At 43.4% G+C, this 16833-nt stretch overlaps 1 protein-coding gene across 3 annotated transcripts in view; it reads right to left on the reverse strand.

Annotated features, from left to right (window-relative positions):
• The window catches only part of LOC139227872 (TBC1 domain family member 22B-like), a 498740-nt gene that overhangs the window by 168079 nt on the left and 313828 nt on the right, over positions 1–16833 (reverse strand). For all 3 annotated transcript variants that reach the window (XM_070858968.1, XM_070858967.1, XM_070858966.1), the window contains one exon: positions 5323–5429. In XM_070858968.1, coding sequence (XP_070715069.1) covers positions 5323–5429 — 107 coding nt within the window. The remainder of the gene's footprint in view (positions 1–5322; positions 5430–16833) is intronic.

Raw genomic sequence — 16833 nt, forward strand, 5'->3', positions numbered from 1 at the left:
TGGATGAACTTCAACAATTGTACATCCCTGTCTGGAGTAAAAATAAAACGGGGAAGGTGACTCAACCGTGGCTAACAAGGGAAATTAAGGATAGTTTTAAATCCAAGGAAGAGGCATATAAATTGGCCAGAAAAAGCAGCAAACCTGAGGACTGGGAGAAATTTAGAATTCAGCAGAGGAGGACAAAGGGTTTAATTAGGAGGGGGAAAATAGAGTATGAGAGGAAGCTTGCTTGAACATAAAACTCGACTGCAAAAGCTTCTGTAGATATGTGAAGAGAAAAAAATTTGACTGATTGCAGTCAAAATCAGTTGAATTTATAATGGGGAACAAAGAAATGGCAGATCAGTTGAACAAATACTTTGGTTCTGTCTTCACGAAGGAAGACACAAATAACGTTCCGGAAATATTAGGGGACCGAGGGTCTGGTGAGAAGGAGGAACTGAAGGATATCCTTATTAGGTGGGAAATTCTGTTAGGCAAATTGATGGGATTTGAAGGCCGATAAATCACCAGGGCCTGATAGTCTGCATCTCAGAGTACTTAAGGAACTAGCCCGAGAAATAGTGGATGCATTGGTGATCATTTTCCAACAGTCTATCGACTCTGGATCAGTTCCTATGGATTGGAGGGTAGCTAATGTAACACCACTTTTTAAAAAAGAAGGGAGAGAGAAAACGGGTAATTATAGACCGGTTAGCCTGACATCAGTAGTGGGGAAAATGTTGTAATCAATTATTAAAGATGAAATAGCAGTGCATTTGGAAAGTAGTGACAGGATCGGTTCAAGTCAGCATGGATTTATGAAAGGGAAATCATGCTTGACAAATCTTCTAGAATTATTTGAGGATGTAACTAGTAGAGTGGACAAGGGAGAACCAGTGGATGTGGTGTATTTGGACTTTCAAAAGGCTTTTGACAAGGTCCCACACAAGAGATTGGTGTGCAAAATTAAAGCACATGGTATTGACGTGGATAGAGAACTGGTTGGCAGACAGGAAGCATAGAATCGGGATAAACGGGTCCTTTTCAGAATGGCAGGCAGTGACTAGTGGGGTGCCGCAGGGCTCAGTGCTGTGACCCCAGCTCTTTACAATATATATTAATGATTTAGATGAAGGAATTGAGTGTAATATCTCCAAGTGTGCAGATGACACTAAGCTGGGTGGCGGTGTGAGCTGTGAGGAGGATGCTAAGAGGCTGCAGGGTGACTTGGACAGGTTAGGTGAGTGGGCAAATGCATGGCAGATGCAGTATAATGTGGATAAATGTGAGGTTATCCACTTTGATGGCAAAAACACAAAGGCAGATTATCTGAATGGCGGCAAATTAGGAAAAGGGAAGGTGCAACGAGACCTTGGGTGTCATGGTATATCAGTCATTGAAAGTTGGCATGCAGGTACAGCAGGCGGTGAAGGTGGCAAATGGTCTATTGGTCTTCATAGCTAGGGGATTTGAGTATAGGAGCAGGGAGGTCGTACTGCAGTTGTACAGGGCCTTGGTGAGGCCTCACCTGGAATATTGTGTTCAGTTTTGGTCTCCTAATCTGAGGAAGGATGTTCTTGCTATTGAGGGAGTGCAGCGAAGGTTCACCAGACTGATTTCCGGGATGGCAGGACTGACATATGGGGAGAGATTGGATCAACCGGGCCTGCATTCACTGGAGTTTAGAAGGATGAGAGGGGATCTCATAGAAACATATAAAATTCTGATGGGACTGGACAGGTTAGATGCAGGAAGAATGTTCCCGATGTTGGGGAAGTCCAGAACCAGGGGACACAGTCTAAGGATAAGGGGTAAGCCATTTCGGACCGGGATGAGGATAAACTTCTTCACTCAGTCGTTAACCTGTGGAATTCTCTACCGCAGAGAGTTGTTGATGCCAGTTCATTGGATATATTCAAGAGGGAGTTAGACATGGCCCTTTCGGCTGAAGGGATCAAGGGGTATGGAGAGAAAGCAGGAAAGCGGTACTGAGGTGAACGATCAGCTATGATCTTATTGAATGGTGGTGCAGGCTCGAAGGGCCGAATGGTCTACACCTGCACCTATTTTCTATGTTTCTATGTTGGGTGGTCATGGGCCAGAGATTTGCAGGAGTCGATGGGGATGTTACATTTTTTCAAGGACGCTTTAGAACGATCTACGCGGAGCTCCAAAGCGCAAGCGAGCCTCAGCTGGGCAGAGGAAACTCTTCATGGACGCTTTGAGGGTGTCCTTGAAGTGTTTCCTCTGCCCACCTGGGACTCGCTTGCATGTCGAAGCGCCGTGTCGATCACTTGCTTTTGGAGTCTCATGTCAGCCATGCGGACGATGTGGCCCACCCAGCAGAGCTGATCCAAGTGTGGTCAATGCTTCGATACTGGGGATGTTGGCCTGAGCGAGAACACTGACGTGATGCGTCTATCCTGCCAATGGATTTGCAGGATCTTGCGGAGGCAGCGCTGATGGTACTTCTCCAGCGTTTTGAGGTGTCTGCTGTATATAGTCCACGTCTCTGAGCCATATAGGAGGACAGGTATCACTACTGCCCTGTCGAACATAAGCTTGGTGCTGGATTTGAGATTCTGGACTCAAACGCTCTCTTCCTCAGGTGACCGAAGGCTGCGCTGGTGCACTGAAGGCAGTGTTGGACCTCGCCGTCAATGTCTGCTCTTGAAAACCTCGTCGTGGATTGAGATAATCGGGGGGGGGTGGGGGTGTGCGGTGGGAAGAGAGTGCGATGGGGTCAGGTTGGTAAAGGACCTTTGGTTTTACAGATGTTTAGCGTAAGGCCCATGCTCTCGTACACATCGGTGAAGGTGTTGACGATGGCTTGGAGTTCAGCCTCACAGTGTGCGCAGACGCAAGTGTTGTCTGCGCACTCTAGTTCAATGACAGAGAACACCGTTGCACACCAGCCACCACAAGGGCTTGACAGAGTTAGGTCTTGGTCCAGTGGCAAGTATTAATCAAGACGACTGGAGACCAGCTCTGCTGCACGGACCTAGTGTGCACACATATCGCAGTGTGGGCTGGCCTGTGCTGCCCCTGGGCCCTGAGCTCGTGCCTCTCCTGGATCCCAATCACATCCCTCTACAATCTCTCGTTGCTCCTTCGCCCCGACCTCCCCATTCTTGTCCACTCTCCAATCACCGGCCTGGATCTTGGTGACGTCCCTCTTCACTGCCGTTGCTCTCCTGCTCCAGCACTTGCTGCTCCCTGGAGTGGTATGCCACCACACTGCTTCCTTCTGCTCCCCAGCCTGCTCTTATGGTGCTCGCAGGCCGGGAGCCGCTCGGCCTGCTGGGCCAAGCCGCCATGCTGCTACTTCCACTCCCTGGCCTGCTCCAGTGCAATAGTCACCTGTCGAATGCAGCAATGTGTAGCATGCTGCGAGATGGAGCATTTATCCCCTGCTGATGCCTGAAAGGAGCCGGAGGCATAGAAGGCAAGTGCTGCAGTCACCTTCACCTCGATGGGCAGTGAAGTCCAGTTGCCGCTGGTAGGTTGTAGGTCTGCCTGTATGAGCTGGCACATTTCTGTCAGCACATCTTTTCGGAAGCCCAGTCTTCTAACACACTGTGCCTCAGAGAGCTGCAGATATGAGCGATGTTCCCTGTAAACTCCTGGGGAGGTAAGGCCTCCTCCCCATACGCCTGCGACCTCTTCGACTACGTTGAAAATGGTCATCAATAAGCCTTCTTCCAGTTCGGCGCCGTATAAAAGCCAGGATTAATGGCTGACTTAGTATAGCTCCCATCTTTTAAAATATGTCCTTTAAAACTATAAACTCGCATAAACTTCACAATGAAAAGTATGCAGTAATGCAGCGTTCTTCTCCCAATGCTTTTAATCACTCAGAATTCCGACTTTCTCCTCCCTTTCCAAGATGGTACTGCTTGCACCTGGTGCGCCTGGGATGCGACTGCTTATTGCTGGCGGGTTCCCAGGCAGGCACTAAATCGGGCAATGTGCTTGAAAGTTCCACCAGGGGCACTAGCGCAACGCTGCACGATGATTTACGTCATCCAAATGGTGAAAATAGTGGGTGGGCTCTAAGTTTTAGTGCCGCTGCACAACTATTGCCGAAAGTTCTGCCCAGGCGCAAAATCTTGGTGCCCTCGTTTAACACCCAAAAAAAATCATTTTTGCGGCCCGCCCAGGCGCTAAACGGGACACAAATGAGCCGAAAATCCAGCCCAAATTTAAGCCTTATTTAAGGAGATGCAACTCGGTTTTTAATGGTGTACTAACTGCTGAACAAATGTTCTTCCACGGAAAATGAATTTTATGGTGGTGGGATATCAAACTTTTCCATTAATATGAATAAGAATTACAAGTTTTTAATGTAATATTTTTAAAGTTTGTTTATGATATTTCAGCTTATACCTTAATCCTATGTATATGTCGTAATCTTTATTTCACTCTCAAAAATGTTTAAAAAGTACATCATAATCTGTGCATTTTACTTCCTGGTTTGCTGTCTGAGATTCTTCAATGTGATTGGCTGTTTGGCCAGCTTGGTGATATCACTGATGCTGGTCGCCTAGGAGTCACTTGATTTGGCACTAGATTCAAACTAAGGTAGGGAGAGCTGAAATTAATGCCAGAGGTCACTAAATCTTTATGGGCAGCTTTCTTCGAGATCCGCATCAAGCGCCGTCACTTCGCCACTGACCGCCACTTCGCAAATTCCGGGTCATTGTTTTTATGATCCCTGCAATGCTAATCTCGTCTATTTTTGCTGGTCCAGTTTTCTAACACTCTTTACCCTATCTTTGTACTCCTGTTTGTCTACCACTGACCTGAAAATATGTATTTTTTTGTTGTTATTCCTTGCATTACCTCCCACTGGTTTCTTAACCAATGGGATACACTGACTTTGTAATTTCTGTATTTGGAATGGTCTTCAGTGTAGTAGCAGAGGTACAAATGTAAGATGCTTTCAAAATACTGCTAGGTGACTTGTTGGGAGGACAAGGGAATGTAAGTTTTCATATTTTGGTTCAACCTATTGAAAACTGAAGATGGCCTAATGATTTTGGAGGGCGGAGCGGGTATCATCGGAGGTTCTCACTAATTTCTATACAATTATGCCTGCTGCAAAATATTTGTAACTGGGTATCAGGTGAGGGCAGGATCAAGCTCAAATGCACAGCTGGCAAACAGCCTTGAACACTAACTCTGTCAGCTCAGATGCAAATGGCATCTTGGGCGAGATACTGAAGCGGTGCTGATGCCAGTGGAACCTTATACAGCAAGACAAGAGTGGAGGGGAGAAAAGTGGATTCAAAAAAAGTTAGCTATCAACCAGCTTTTCGTTTTGTGTAACAACTTTACCTGTATGCCATCCAACAGCTTGCTCATACACCAGAAACTATCAGCTTCAATACTCCGCTGCACTGCTTCAGACAGGTTTGTTACATCAAAATTTTCCACATCTTCTTCTGCAATGATAAAAAGAAAAAGAAAATTAACTTCCACCCGCTCGATTTTTTATTTAGTTTTGATAAAGAAATCTCCTGATTAGCACAAGATATTGTAAGGAAATTAATGGATTCGTAGCAGTGTGGCACTCTAATTTTAAAAAATTAAGTATACTTGTAATTCAGTGGAAACGTTAATAGAATGCAAATAAAATTATATACCACATGAAAGTGAAACTAGCAGGTAGCTTTGTAATAACGAGGACACTGTTCAGAATAAATCCATTATAAAAAGCAGGGAGAAATAACATCATCTACATCTGAATTCGTTCAGCACATCCTTGTTCTCAATCAATTTATAAACCAAATGAAGAAAGGCTACATGTGAAAATAGATGGTGTATGCACTGTATTTTAACACTTGCGCTGACGGATCACAGTTATTACCATTTGGAAGATATTGCAGTCTACTCTGACCTGAATCAGCTGTTCTTTTGTAGCTTATTTTGGCATTCCTGCTTAAAAACTTAACATGAAGCATAATATCAATACACAGAGGATTGCCCAAGTCTGCTCAGCAAGAAATATTTCAGGTATGATGTATAAACACCTTACTCTCGAGGTTTATTTAGTGCACAGGAGCCATTGGCTACTTTGTACAATCAAGTACGCAGACATACATCATTTAATGGCCTCTGTGAAAACGCAATTTATTTAGGGTAACCAAAAAACATTGATTTTTGATTTTATTGGATGCTTCATTATATTGGGCAAAAAGCAGGAAATTTTAGTCCTCCAAAATAGTGTACTTTGAACTTGTATTGAATAAAAATAAACCCTTTTGGATGGGTTTCCTTTGGTTATGAATTTTCAGGCACTGCAGCATAATTCCAAATTGGCATTGTTAAAGCATTTGAGAGATTAATCAGTTTTTCCCTTTTGCACCCAAGATAAGTCGAAGATTATTGTACAAACTGGAGACATCTTCAGATATACATATGGATAGAGATTGATAACAGGATGCTGGAGTCCCTATTATTGTGGCAGCTCAGCATAATTCATTTTAATGAGACATTACTACAAAAAACAACCAGGTACAGGATGAAACTGCACTCACCGGCTACACTACACATGCAGTGTTCAATCAGTATGGCAACCAGCAATGAATGCACCCTGCAGATAGTCTGCAGCTGGGATACAAGTTAGAATTCAGAGACTGGACGAGAGACCTCGTACAACATCACCATTTGAGGCAGTTCATCGATTCTCCAGGAATCGATGAACTGCCCAAGCAAGAGAAATCTTTCCGCTAGGCAGGTTTCAGTTCCCAACGCCGTCCTCCCACATCATCCAGTTATGTTTCTGTCAATGGTGACCTCCAACCTAGTGTGTTGATGGTGGGAGTGATCGTCACGGGACAGTAGTTGGGCCTTTTCATGGATATTCTGGGACCTATGTTTCTCTTCTGATGTGATTCACCTGCTGTGCATTTCTACGTTTTATCAATCATGATACCTGGACACCTTAAAAGTAATTTTAGGAAATAATATTTTGCCTGGAAGACAATCTCAATGGGCTGGATTTTGCTGTACAAATAATAGCAAGGCTGACTGTGCTCGCCGTGTTTACAGGATAAAATTGACAGCAACTTCTAATGTCCACACATGCGCCATTAAACATGGAAATCAGGAAGCTGCTGTCAGTGATACCCTGCTCCTTCACAGGGTGCACTGTTTTGGTCTTCGCTGATGGAATCTGAACAGCGATTACTGTAATTGTGTGAACTTAGGCTCATTACCCACTATTCTTGCTCTAAAGACAAATGAAAAAGTTAAGGCTTGTTCAATCTGGAATAAGTGAGTTTTTAAATAAGTGATAATTACTGCTGAAAAACCTCTCTGGCACTGATAAATTAATTTGACAAGTGTGGAGTCTCATTCCCTAAGAAAATTAACATTGCAAATTTTTAACATTGCAGATTTTTAAAAAGATAAAAATTAAAATATTTAGTTTTTCTCTTTTATGTCTCTCCTTCAAACGCATGTCTATGTCCCAATCTTTATTTTGATTCCTGTACAATGATTTAAACATAATTTGTATTTCCTATTTTTACTTCCTGCTTTGCAGTCTGCATGTCTCAGTGAGGATTCTTCAATCCGACTGATGGAAGAGCCCTCCTGCTGCTTAAACCTGCTCACTGATGACACAGAACCCCTTTATAGGGCATTGCGCTGGATTAGATGCCCCATTGCTGGAAGTCTCCGCTGTCAGGCCGGCGAAAAGTCTCTGGGCAACTGTACACGAGCTGAATGGTACTGTTGCTTCATCGTTCACAGCAAAATCCAGGCCAATTTGCTGAGCTAAATTCCAAGTCACAGTATTGCTTCAGGCAAGCAACAATTATTCAGTTAACTACCTTTAGCATAGAGTTAAAGTGAATGAAAAATGTGGCGAAAAAAAACAACTTGGAAGGTACAAGTACAGCAGCAATTATGTTGTGCTGGTAGTTAGTGATGCTGAGCATTTGTTTTTTTGTGATTCTCCCTGCTGTAAAGAAAGCAACAGCCATGAAAGAGTCTCACCTTCAGGGAGAGAGGATATGATGTGAGATGGGCAATAGAATAGATCCGCAGACTCTCACTTAATTAACCATCACAAGTATCAGTGCGCTAATCTAAAAATACTAAATAAATTACACACAAAGAATATATATTATTTGGTAACAATAGTTTGTTTCTATAACTGGAGGCCATCAATATAAGATAGTCACCAAGAAATCCAATAGGGAATGCAGAAGAAAATTCTTTACCCAAAGAGTGGTGGAACTCACTCCCACAGGGAGTGGTTGAAGCGAATAGTATAGATGCATTTAAAGGGAAAGCTCGATAAGCATATGATGGAGAAGGGAATAGAGAGTTATGCTGATAGATTTAGACAGGGAAAGATGGGAGGAGGCTTCAGTGGAGAATAAACGGTTGGGCCGAATGGCCTATTTCTGTCCCGTATATTCTATGTAAAAGTATTTCGAAACACATCTAATGGTAACTTAAGTGTTTTGAAATTTCTCTCTCTCCCTGATAACTTCTTCCAAAAAAATTTTAGTTTTTACATGGAAATCTGAGATTTACCCTTTGGTGAAAATCTTCTTAATGTTGGTCCGTTCTTTTGACTCTGGATACCTGGTTGTTCCCGCCACTCCACCACAAGCGGCCAAACTTTCAGCCACTACACTCCTGTCTACTGGAGTTTCCTTCTATAAACACTACGGGGGTCATTTAAACCCCCAGGGTGGGTGGAGAGGAGGCTGGTGAAGAGGTTCAAAATTTTAAAAACAGGGACCCTGACCCCCAACCCACCCACTTCCAGTTTAACGGAGGCGGGTCAGGTGGGAGAGTACAGTGAACAATTTGCTCTTAGGAGGTGGGTCGGTCACCTGATGTTGTGTTTCTACATCCCAACTAGAGTTTTATTTTTAAACTTCTACAGGCCAGGTTTCCCGGAACTTGGAAAATCGGCAGATGAAAGAATTTGAGAAGGTATCCATGAGGTAAATAACTGAACTACACTGCTTGTGGGCTAGGAGGAGCAGGAGTACTTCCAACCCCTCTACCCCGGCCCAACAAGCTTACCTTAAATGCCCAGTGATTAACCGATCCTCCAGATGCCAGCCAATTCCCACCCGCCTTCGATGTTCCATCTCCCCCACCCGGCCGAATAAGTTTACCTTTAAACACCCGGCGATCGAACTATGCCCACACCCTCCCAATGTTGGCCAACCCCCACCCCCTCCGATGTTGGATCCCTCCAATCCAACCCCCCACCCCCACCTTACTGCAAGATTGAACTTACCTGCCATTGGCTGCCTGGCTGCTTTTGAGCCAGACAGACAGCCTGTAATTCTGACTGGCTATCAGACAAGAAACCTGTTGAGATAATTTAAATTCAGCAGGACCTGTGGAAAACCTTATCTTCTGGGTTTCCTGTCCACAAATCCAGCACCCCCACTCCTCTCTTCCCAGCTCTAAGTTATTAGCCAGCCTTCTACCTTCCCACTGACTGATACCAGAAGGTTCTATAGCCAGAGACTTGAGCACGAGAATCTAAGCTGGCACTCCAATGCAGCTCAGAGGGAGTGCTGCAAGGTTAGAGGTATTGCCTTTTGGATGAGACATTCAACCGTGGGCCCTGTCTGCTCTCTCAGATGAATGTAAAAGATCCCATGGCACTATTTCGAAGCAGGAGAGTTATCGCCAATGTCCCAGCCGATATTTATCTCTCAAGCAACATCACTAAACGAGATTATTTGGTCATTATCACATTGCTGTTTGTGGGAGCTTGCTGTGCACAAGTTGGTTGCCGCATTTCCTACATTACAACAGCGACTACACTTCAAGAGTGCTTAATTTGCTGTAAAGCACTTTGGGACGTCCTGATGTTGTATGAGATGTTATATAAATGCAAGACTTTCTTTCTTTTATATTCTTTGTTGTTTTTCTGTGTTTACTGACATCCGAGCATAGACTACTTGGATTTTTTGCTGTTTAAAAAATGTCAAAGTTACAACATATTATTCAATTTTAACATTGCATTTGTGCGTTGATTTGCTGCCACTGCCATGCCTGAGCTCTTACTGACATGAAAGGGGAGAGGAAAATCAGTGTACTAAAGGATATGATAGCAGGAAAAGAGGGTTTTGATAGAAGCCATTACATCCAATAGAAAGCTCCTGTATATTTCATAAACTATACTGTAGTAAGAATTTGAACACCAAGATATATTAGAAAAAACTAGACCAATTAAAATTTGAACATGTAAAAAAATGAATACTATTTAAATAGCTGGCTGGCTGTTGCAATAAAGGTTTAAAATACATCAAGTGTCATTGGCACTAGATCCCTTGGGACATTATTCTCCCCACTCTGCAATCTAAAAGCAAAATGTTCATGATTTTTGTGGCTCAGTAATGCTGCAACCTTGGTTAAAAGGAATTTTTTTTAAACTTAAGTTGTTCTTGCCCACCAAGTCAGACCTCATCCCAGCCTCCCACCTGTCCTTGCCCTGAGCCCATGTCTTTCTCTAATTTATCTCCTACATCCCCTCACGCCCTCTCAGAGATCATCTTGCCAATGCAACCCATCTCCGTGACTCCATTTCCACTAAACTGCTGAACATCCAACTTCCCCCTCCTGGCTGCCATGCCAGCTGACAATGTAAATGGTTCCATCTCATGGAGTGTGCCCCTCTCAAAACCACCAACGTCAATCCCCTCCTCAAAAAACCCATGCTCAATCACTCAGTTCTTGCAAACTGCCACCCCAGCATTAGCATGCCCATCCTCTCCAAAGATCTTGTATATGTTATCATCTCCCAAATCCATGCACATCTTTCCTACAGCTTAACGTTTGAATCTCTACAATCAGGTTTTTCATCCATGCCACAACACTGAAATAGCCCGAACAAAAGTCACAGGTGACATCCGTGAGACTGTAGTGCATTATTCCTACTCATTCTTCTCAACCTCTCTGCAGCTTTTGACATGGTCGACCATTTTCCTTCAATGCATCTCCTTCATTATCTTACCTATCCAATCATAGCTAGAGCGTCTCCAGCATAGCTTCCCTTCCCATTCCCTGAGTCTCCCAAGCATCTATCCTTGGACCTCTTCCTCTTCCTTATCTGCATACTGCCTCTTGGCGACATCATCCACAGAGATGAGGTCAGTTTCCACATGTATGCTGAAGACAATCAGACTATCTATTCACTTCCACTTTCAATTGCTTCACTCCCTCGGTGTAAAATGTACACTCATATGTGGGCAATTACACTAATGACCACTGCTGTGTTTAAATTGCTAGAATTGGTGGGAACATAGGAAATAGGAGCAGGAGTAGGCCATTCGGCCCCTCGAGTCTGCTCCACCATTCTATAAGATCATGGCTGATCTGATTTTGGGCTCAGCTCCACTTCCCTGCCCGCTCTCCATAACCCTTCACTCCCTTATCTTTCAAAAATCTGTCTATCTTCAACTTAAATATATTGAATGACCCAGCCTCCACAGCTCTCTGGGGCGGATAATTCCACAGATTTACGACCCTCAGAGAAGAAATTCTTCCTCAAAACCGGAAAATCTGCATTGGCCGGGAACCGAACCCACGTGGCAGGCGAGAATTCTACCCCTTAATCACCAATTCTAGCAGATGGGAAAATACATGCAAAGTCACTGATGCAAAAGTGCATTTTTATTTAGGTAAACTGGGCTATGTGAATATACAATATTATATATATACACAATATAATGACAACAAGTACTTAAATAATCATATTAATGCGCGGGCCACATTTGTGATTTCACGACTGGGAAATTACAGACAAATATCTGCTCCCAGGTTATCTTTAATCTGTACGTTTTATAAAATAACAAAATAGCTGTGAATAACTACGATTACAAATAATCTGCTTTTATATTTTGGTTTTATGTGACAATTCAGATGAATACAGTTTCCAGTTAATTAGCCTTCAAAGATCCACAAATACAAACATATCAAGTCAGCATGCCAAATATAGCTTAGTTCTAAATAGTGGATTGGATGAAATAACTTGAGACAAGAAAGTCTCTTCAGACTGGTATTAGAATTGAAAAAAATCATTTTATGGTACAATAGCTAAAGCTACTTGAACAGTGTGAACATAAATAACTGATAACAAGCACCATAAAGCCAAGAATGGAATGTCTGACTCCAACCTTGGGAGGATAAGGACAGGAGAGATGGGCCTTCAGAAAGTATAAACAGGAAAAACATGGGGAGAGGAGCTGAGACAAAGAACTCAACATATCACAGATTAAAAGACCCGAGCCTTTTACCTCATTTACACTTCCTTCTCCTGCTTTTTCTTTCCCTCCTTTGTCAATATCTAACGTGTGGCAAGACATTTGTAAAGCACCTTGAGAGGTTTTACAACATTAAAGATGCTATGTAAATAAAAGTTATTATTGGCGCTGAAATTCCGGTCGGAGGCTTCCTTACACCTTGAATATTGTGTGCAGTTTTGGTCTCCTAATCTGAGGAAGGACATTCTTGCTATTAAGGGAAGGTTCATCAGACTGATTCCCGGGATGGCAGGACTGACACATGAAGAAAGACTGGACCGACTAGACTTATATTCACTGGAATTTAGAAGAATGAGAGGGGATCTCATAGAAACATATAAAATTCTAACAGGATTGGACAGGTTAGATACAGGAAGAATGTTCCCGATGTTGGGGAAGTCCAGAACCAGGGGTCACAATCTAAGGATAAGGAGTAAGATGAGGAGAATTGTGAACCTGTGGAATTCTCTACCACAGAAAGTTGTTGAGGCCAGTTCATTAGATATATTCAAAAGGGAGTTAGATGTGGCCTTTACGGCTAAAGGGATCCAAGGGTATGGAGAGAAAGCAGGAATGGGGTACTGAAGTTGCATGATCAGCCATGATCTTATTGAATGGTGGTGCAGGCTCGAAGGGCCAAATGGTCTACTCCTGCACCTACTTTCTATGTTTCAATGTTTCGGACGAACACCTCCGACCCGAAATTTCTCGACGAAATGGAGGTCCCGGAGGCGCCTTGCATTCCGGTTGGAGGCCTTCCTTTCCCGTGCATTGCAGCACGTTCACATCTTAGCGATAGCGACGGGGAAGCTGGAGTCACATGGGCCCGGACAACCAATCACGGTACAGTATTCTCATTGATAGTAATGGGAACGTCGATTTTACGACTTCCCATTACTATCAATGAGAATAACACCCGAAAACACCCAAACACAACATAATAAATTAAAAAAAACACCTCACATATTTAAAATTAATTGAAATTAAAGTTAATTAAATGTTTTAGAAAAATAATTTGGGGGATTTTTTTTTTAAAAACGTGTTTTAATAGGGCTTACAATAAGCTTACCTTGGTGGACAGGGTTTTTACTATAAAAAGGTTGTTAGCGCGAATGTTTTCCCGGAAGAATCACTCAACACTCTGGGTCGGTTCCAACATCAAAACGGCCTTTATTACGCCAGCGGGGAGAGGGCCTCTGGTCCAACTCCAGGCATTCTACTCCACCGAACAAAGAAATCCAGCGATATTTATGTTTTACAACAGTTCATTACAGTTACTTCAGCCCACATTGGCTGGACACAATCCAATCATAACGATTATAGATTACATATAGGTTTCTTTGGGCCATTAGAATTAACCCCGATACATCAGGGGACTGCATGATCAGTTCTTGACAGTTGGGGCTGATTCATGTCCGTGTGATGTTCTCCAGGCCTCCTTATCTCCGTTACTCTTGGGTTCCTCCGGTGCCTAGTTTCTCATCTCAACATGGTTGCTCGGCGCCCCATCTGGAGTCACTGAGTTAAGGACATTCCGTACTAGATACCGCAGTGTTCTGCATGATATCTTGTCTCAAGTTGTTGATTCAAGACATTCCTGGTACCAGGCTCTGCAGGGTCAGCGCTCAGTCAGCAGTTTAGCGAACTTAGCTAACCGAGCCCCCATCATGCTTTGCGAACATTTTTAAACATACATACATGTGTACATATATTCATCAGGTGCCTTTGCCTTTGAAAGTGCCCTACAACAAAGGTGTACTTCAATTTTATTTTTATATGTTTTAAACCTCTTAACGCTGGTAAAAGTAGGCTAGGCGCCTGCTTTTACCAGGCCTAAGAGTTTGAAGGATATTTGCTGGGCAAGAGATGAGCAAATAGCCCAATCTCGCCCGTGTGAATGTCCTTCCTGCGGGGATGCGGAAAATCTGTCAAGAGATATCTTGACAGATCGGAAAAACCGGCTTTTGCGAGGCCTCGCTGGGACCCTACATATTCTGTACGAACCAGGCGAGTCCGCGATTTCAGGGCCATTATTATTATTAAATGGTCCTGTGCATTATTTTACGTCAGGCCCACCCATAAAATTAGAATTAAAGATATCTAGAGCTTTTCAGGGTAGACGTTGAAGAGAAGAGTTGTTCTTGCCACCAATCGTCTGTCCGATCGGGACTAATACCAGCTACTTGTCACAGTCGTATGTCTACTATGTCTATCCTGATTATGTGTTGTGTTTAACTATATTTGAACTACTGATAGTTAATAAAAATGCATTTTGGCTCCGAAGACCCTTTGGGTAATGTGTGTGTAACCGGTGATCCAAATCTTACAGTTCTTCTTTCTCAGTATGAAATGAAGAACCATTTATTCTCAGGCATAGTGAACACTTTAGAAACTACAGAAGATGTAATCTATTTCAATATTTTATGGAGGGGTCATATTTTGCCAGTCTTCATGCATGTATAAGCAGGCCGGGCCATTGGAGGGAGCAGCATGCGGCGGCCCGGCCCGGAAATCAGCGTGGTCACGGTCTACAAGACCATCAGCAGGCCAGGGCCATTGGAGGGAGCAACATGTGGCGGCATACCACTGCAGGGAGCAGCGCGTGCTGCTGCAGGAGGGCGACGGCTGCGAAGCCAGGTCGCTGATTGCAGTGCGGGCAGGCACAGCAAGAGGGGTGAAGGAGCGGCGAGTTTGTAGAGGAAAGATACTGGGACCCAGGCGAGGCGTGAGTTTGGGGCCCAGGAGAGGCGAGGGCCCAGGGGCAGCACGGGCCAGCCCACACTGCGATGTGTGCGCGCGCTAGGTCCGTGCAGCAGAGCTGGCCTACAGTCCTCTTGGTTAATCCTTGCCACTGGACCAAGACCTAGCTCTGTCAAGCCCGTGTGGTGGCTGGTGTGAAACTGCCACCATACGTTAAAAAAATCTACACACAGGCATCTTCTACCCTTCAATATGTAGTTCGGGATCTGGAATATTAGGTCTTTCATTGAAACACCTGTGAACTCATCCTTTTTGGAGTGGAAGCAAGTCATCCTCGCTTCGAGGGACTGCTGATGATGATGATGATGATGATGATGATAAGAAGGTAAGATTAGAATTTGCTTGTGTGTGTTTGAGTAAAATAGCTGCTCCTCTCCCACACAACTGTCTTTACCCCGTGTGGACCAATATAATATTGCTAAATGGATCATGGGCAATTTAATAAGCTGTATACCATCTTTGCACAGCTGAAAAATTGTTTATGGCAAATATTTCCAAACATATTATCGGTGTCAGCTACTGAATAAAGTTAGAATAATTAGGATAAAAATTCTGCAAGTGTTTGCTTTAATTAAAATCCCGCAAATAAAATTCCAGATACTGGGATCAGGATCAAATAGAAAATGTATAGGTGACACAATTCATTTGTTTCAGCATTCATACCCTTTCCCTTAGGAAAGGAATTGTGATTGACATTAATGTGTGTTTATTTCTATAGTTTTTTTTTAAATGTCTGTTCAAATGGCGAGTGCTTCCAACATTATTAAAGGATTTGGTGGGAGCTCCTAAACTAGACACTGAAGGAAGCTAAATTAATATTAGTTAATTTACTTGGGGTCTTTTAGTCATCATGTCATTTTAATTGTGCAGGCTAAATTTAACCCATTATATTTTTGCATTCAACTGCTCCTTGAAGAAACTTGCCATGGTGTAAGCACTTACATTTAAAACATGCAAAAACACACCTTTATAAAGGCAGCAATAATTAACAGATCGTTAGAAACATAGGGCTCAATTTTGCCCAAGCCCGTTTTCTGGCATATTGCCAGAGTTACGCCTGTTTTTCTAGGGCAGAAATGTGCCAGAAATATTTTGCTAAAGTTTCCCCGATGTATAATTTAAATTTGGTGACGCACAGCATGTCCAGTCGCCTCGGGGGCTGGAGCCTGCTGTCTGCGCTGAAAAAACGATGCCACACCTTCTGCGCATGCGTGACAAAAAAAGTGACGTTTTTGACGTTATTTCAATGGACACGCATGTGCAGTACGGCTCCAGGTTGGCAATCGGCCATTTTTAAAGAGCCAGTTATGTGTGTGAGAAGGAGTGCAGTGCGAGAGCATTAGAAAAATCGGATCTGCAGCAATACAAGATGTAACATGGTGCACGGACCAACAATTTCTTAGAGGATGAAGTGGAGGCACTCGTAACTGTGATTGAGACCAGATGGCAGGAGCTGGACACCAGCAGAGGTCACATAAATGTTCCACTCAAAGAAATGAAGAAACACTGAAACCAAGATGCAGAAGATCACTGTGCAATGGTGAGCACCACGAGATCTGGAGGTCAGTGTAAAAAGTGGCAGACCATTGGTAAAGTAGTTAGTGTAAGTAATATTTCCATTTATTCAATAGAATTACAATTGTAAATGTGACCAGGTGTACATGTCCCATCCAGCAGAAAAACACCCTCTCTAAAAAGTTGCATTTTCATCTTTGCAGAGCAAGGTGGCACATCATAAAAGGGAAAGAATTCGAACAGGAGGAGGCCCGGCAAATCTGCAGCAACTGACACCCTTGGA

Source organism: Pristiophorus japonicus, chromosome 17 (assembly GCF_044704955.1).
Source record: "Pristiophorus japonicus isolate sPriJap1 chromosome 17, sPriJap1.hap1, whole genome shotgun sequence".
NCBI classification, from domain to species: Eukaryota; Metazoa; Chordata; class Chondrichthyes; family Pristiophoridae; genus Pristiophorus; species Pristiophorus japonicus.